The 4,732-nt window shown below is 43.8% G+C and overlaps 1 protein-coding gene across 1 annotated transcript in view; it reads left to right on the forward strand.

Annotated features, from left to right (window-relative positions):
• The first annotated feature begins 2,959 nt into the window (after positions 1-2,959).
• Positions 2,960-4,732, forward strand: part of LOC121400960 (golgin subfamily A member 6-like protein 22) — a 183,053-nt gene continuing 181,280 nt past the window's right edge. Inside the window, exons 1-2 of the mRNA XM_041585313.1 lie at positions 2,960-2,989; positions 3,575-3,612. Coding sequence (XP_041441247.1) covers positions 3,589-3,612 — 24 coding nt within the window. The 5' untranslated portion in view covers positions 2,960-2,989; positions 3,575-3,588. The remainder of the gene's footprint in view (positions 2,990-3,574; positions 3,613-4,732) is intronic.

Below are 4,732 nucleotides of genomic sequence, written 5' to 3' on the forward strand. Positions count from 1 at the left end.
TTGGATGCTCAGATAGGAATCTCCTGCTGGTTGTTCCTCCAGTCTGGATTCCTTTCACACTCTCTGTCTCTCCAGGCACAGTATGAGGCTTCCCTGTCCCAGCCTGATCCAAATGTCTGATTTTGGTGGAGCCTCTCAGCTCTCTGGGCCCACCGGCAGCTCTCTGGTCTCTCTCTGTGTCCAGCGTGTGCTTCTCTCTGCCAGGCTTTTCTCTTCTGTTACTTCCTCTTCCTGCCAGCCACTCACTAGCTGCTGTGTCACTTCCTGTAGCACTGAGATCCTGTACAGCTGGTTGCTAGGTAACAGCTCACAGCACACAGACAGGCTCCTTTACAGGGATAAGTGCAAAGATTTGACACGACTTCCCTACACACATTTTCACTCTTTGTACAAAGCAGACTGGGGCTTCCTGCAGTACTTACTGATATTATCTACTTCTGTTTCTCCAATAATAAGGGACAGAACGGCCAAGACGTTTCATTCTCATCTCTTTATTGTGGATGTTCCAGAGATTTCTCATGTATCAATGTCCTGTAGTCTAATGACTTGCCCATATGGCTCTGTACTGGCTCACTAATGGCTTATGTTTGCTGCTTCAGCATTCCTCTCTGTTACGTGGGTTGCCATTGGCATTGGACTCAGTGCGCTGACTCAATAGGCCACACATACAAAGCAATGCTCAGTGTACTTAATAGGCTGTGTATGTACTGCACATCTAATTAGAAATAAATGCCATATAAACCTCACTCATCAAAAGGGGACACTTCCCCTTTAAGAGCAGGAAACAGAGGTGACTTCCACCTGGGGATGTGACAGTTGGTTCAGTCCGTTGGTTGTCACTTTGGTGAGAGGTAAGTGGACTTTCCCTCTGAGAGATTTTCTTGCCAAATAACCCTTATTTTAGGTAAATAATAGGGTGATGCCCCCCAAACTTGTGGGTATTGTGCCTCTCGCTGATTTTAGTGAATTTGGAGATTTTTTCCCCTAAAATTGGCTTGGGAGGAGCCTTTAATCTTAGTGCTGGTTGGGAGACCCAGGATTTGGCAGTTATACAGGACTGTCAGCAAATATTCACATTTATTAATGAAGGGAACATTTTGGGGACCCCTGTACCTCACCATAAGCTGCTTAATTGTGTTCCCAGTACTGACAGGCTCCTTAGAGATTTGCCCTCTGCCCCCTGGTATCTGCCCCCAGCCCTGCTCTTATGTACCAACATTGTAGCTAAATACATGTTCCCTTTATCCAAGTCTGGAACTAGGGGTGGGAAGCAGAGGCACGTGCCATGGGGACAGTAGGGGGTGATAGTAAATGAGTGGGAGGGACATACAGCAGGTCCCATAGAAGAGAGATCATTTCTCCATAGGGATTTGACAGTTGGTTTAGTCCGTTGGTTGGCTCTGTGTTAAGTGTATATTCTCTCCAAGACTTTTTTTGCCAAATATCCCTTATATTAGTGAAAAAAGGGATAGTTGGTGCCCCCGAATCTGTAACTAGGGGTGGGAAGCAGAGGCACGTGCCATGGGGACAGTAGTAAATGAGTGGGGGGCATACAGCAGGTCCCATAGAAGAGACCCCTAGGGATTTGACAGTTGGTTTTGTCCGTTGGTTGGCTCTGCGTTGTGTATATTCCCTCTGAGACTTTTTTTTTTTACCAAACAACCCTTCTTTTAATGGGAAAAAAGGAGAAATATTTGGGCTACACCCCCCTGACTAGCAGATGTTCCTCTTGTCACTGATTTTAGTGAATTTTGAGATTTTCCCCCTAAAATGGGCTTGGGAGGAGCCTTTAATCTTAGTGCTGGTTGGGAGACACAGACCAGGATTTGGCAGTTATACAGGACTATCAGCAAATATTCACATTTATTAATGAAGGGAACATTTGGGGACCCCTGTACCTCACCATAAGCTGCTTAATTTGTGTTCCCAGTACTGACAGGCTCCTTAGAGATTTGCCCCTCTGCCCCTGGTATCTGCCCCAGCCCTGCTCTTATGTACCAACATTGTAGCTAAATACATGTTCCCTTTATCCAAGTCTGGAACTAGGGTTGGGAAGGCAGAGGCATGTGCCATGGGGACAGTAGGGGGGTGATAGTAAATGAGTGGGGGGACATACAGCAGGTCCCATAGAAAGAGATGATTTACCCCTAGGTTTTGACAGTTGTTTTGTCCGTTGGTTGGCTCTGTGTTAAGTGTATGTTGCCTCTAATATTGCCTGTATATTGCCAAAATAACCCTTATTTTAATGGAAAAAGGGGGAAATATTTGGCTTACACCCCTAACTAGCAGATGTTCCTTTTGTCACTGATTTCAAACAAAATGGATGGTTGCTAAGGCAGAGAGCCTAGCAACCAGATATAAAATGTAAAAAAAAGTCCAATTTGAAACAGTGGATTTGTACATTCCTGGCTACTAAACAGCGGATGAAAATCTAACAACCAATGAGTCTGTCCTTGAGTTGGGGACAAGAAGGATCATTGTTTGATTTTGGCAACCAATCTATTAATACTAATTTGAATAGACCATTTATACTACTTGCTATGGTGTTTCTTGTACCCTTGTACCTCTATAACTGGGCTGTTCTTACTAACGTAGAGTAAATTGCACCATTGTACTATGTCCTTGCTTTATCGGTGCCAATGCTCATTTCTTATTGGCCGCTATGATCAGACTTACAGTTTTGTACAATCTGATGCTGAATGCATTATCTGTGTATTAATTGTTATTCCTCTCTCTATACGACATCGGGCTACAGCGCGTTACCTGCGATTTTTGTGATTTTTTTGCAAGATCTGCAAGTTTGCTGCTCATTGTCATCAGAGCATTTTTTGGCTTCCCCTAGTTTGATATAAATCCTCTTATCAGAACTAGTTTTTTGGGATAGCCAGGGTCTCCTCAGGGAGGACCCCTTGGGGTACCCGCCTTGTGCCGGTCCCTTTTTTTTCATCCAGAAGCGACAACATCTTCAACTTCTGCGTTTTTTTGAAAGGTAACCTTGAAAAAATCAATTGATACTTGTTTATATCTGTTAAAGCAACTCTACCCTAAGTTCACTGAGACTTTGTATTAACCCCAGTGTTTTCCCACTCTGCACCCAATCAACTATGGCTCCTGTAAATGTAAATGCAGATCAATGAAGTGTAAAGAATGCTCTGCGCGGGTAAAGGTTCACCTTTAAAGGATAAGTAAACCTTAAAAATAAGTGAATGTAATTGAGAGGGGACTATTTTAAGCATCTTTTATAATTTACATTATTTTATTTTCTTTTTATTCCAAGATAATTAAGGGATACATGTACTGTTAATATGAATGAATTTTGTTACAACATCCCTTAAAAGAATCAAATTCAACACAATCACCAGCATTATAATGAGCCATTTAACATTGAGGGTAACAATGTGCCATAAAATAAAGATAAGGAAATATCTGTTTCTTAAATCTCGTACTTTATTTTACCTGATAAACACTTAAACTACACAATAACGACTGTCCACATTCATATTAAAGTCTTTGAAACGTGAAACTATTGCTGTGCCGAATATATTGCTGATTTGTATCATTTTCTTTCCTTTAGACGACTGAAACATCATGGACCGCTCCATAGAGATGGAGGTAATGTAACGGTTTCTTTTGTACTTCCAAAAAGAGAAAAAACATCCCTCATCTATAACTGGAAGTTTCTGGTGGGAGCTGCCATAACATGATACAGGCGGCATTTACACCCAGGGCCGCCATCAGGGGGGAGAGAGGGGGCCCGAGGGTAAGGGGGGCCTGGCACGCCACACTTACTTGATTGCCCCGGCCCCTGCTTTCTAATAGCTGCCGACTTCGGCGAAGGCAGGGAGGGGCACAGGGGGAGGTCTCTTCTGTCCATTACTTCTCTTATTGGCTCACAGAGTTTAAGTCTGAGTTGAGTGGCTGGATTGATAGCTGAGGTTTTGAACTTCCCTCTCAGCTCATCCAATCACCATGCAGCTTTACCGGGACTTGAAATTCTTGACCTATAAGGGAAGAAAATGCCTGCTCCCCCCTCCCTTCTGCATTTGGCAGCTCACTTACAGCAGGTGGGCCACACTAATGAAGTAAGTGCAACATGGCAGAGCCCCCTAAAAAGATAACCCTTTGTGGGGTACCTGTTGTGTGGTGGGGCCCCTGGTCACCACTTTTCTTTCAAACTCTGGGGGGGGCAAAGTTTTTTTTTTACATGGATGTTTAAGGGGGGCCCTGGCCACGAATTTTCTAATAATGTGGGACCCCTGGCAACCAATTTTTTTTTCCCATGTGGGGTCCCGAGCCACAATATTTTTTAATGGGGGGCCCTGACCAAATAGTTTTTGTATTTTTTATTAACAATGTGGGAACCCTAGCCACCAATGTGGGGGGTGGACCTGTGGGGTGGGGAGGGCGGACCTGTAGGTGGGGCTTGTGGTGGGCTCAGCGAAGGGGGCCGAGGAATTTTGTCATATGGGGCCCTGCGATTTCTGAATGGCAGCCCTGTTTACACCCATTCTAAATTGGTATTTCTCTTTCTTTTTCTTACAGGCGGTTTTGTTGACGCCGGAAGAACTTCAGGGAGGAGGAGGAGATACAGACATCGAAGTCTCCTCTATTTTTATGGTAAATATTATATGAATCATCCATTCCTTTATTCAATGGCTTCTCAGTAGGCTGCTAGGGTTTTCAAAGGCTGTAGCACTGGTTTATTATTATTATTATTATAATATAACATGTA

Source organism: Xenopus laevis, chromosome 3L (genome assembly GCF_017654675.1).
Source record: "Xenopus laevis strain J_2021 chromosome 3L, Xenopus_laevis_v10.1, whole genome shotgun sequence".
In the NCBI taxonomy this organism is placed as follows: domain Eukaryota; kingdom Metazoa; phylum Chordata; class Amphibia; order Anura; family Pipidae; genus Xenopus; species Xenopus laevis.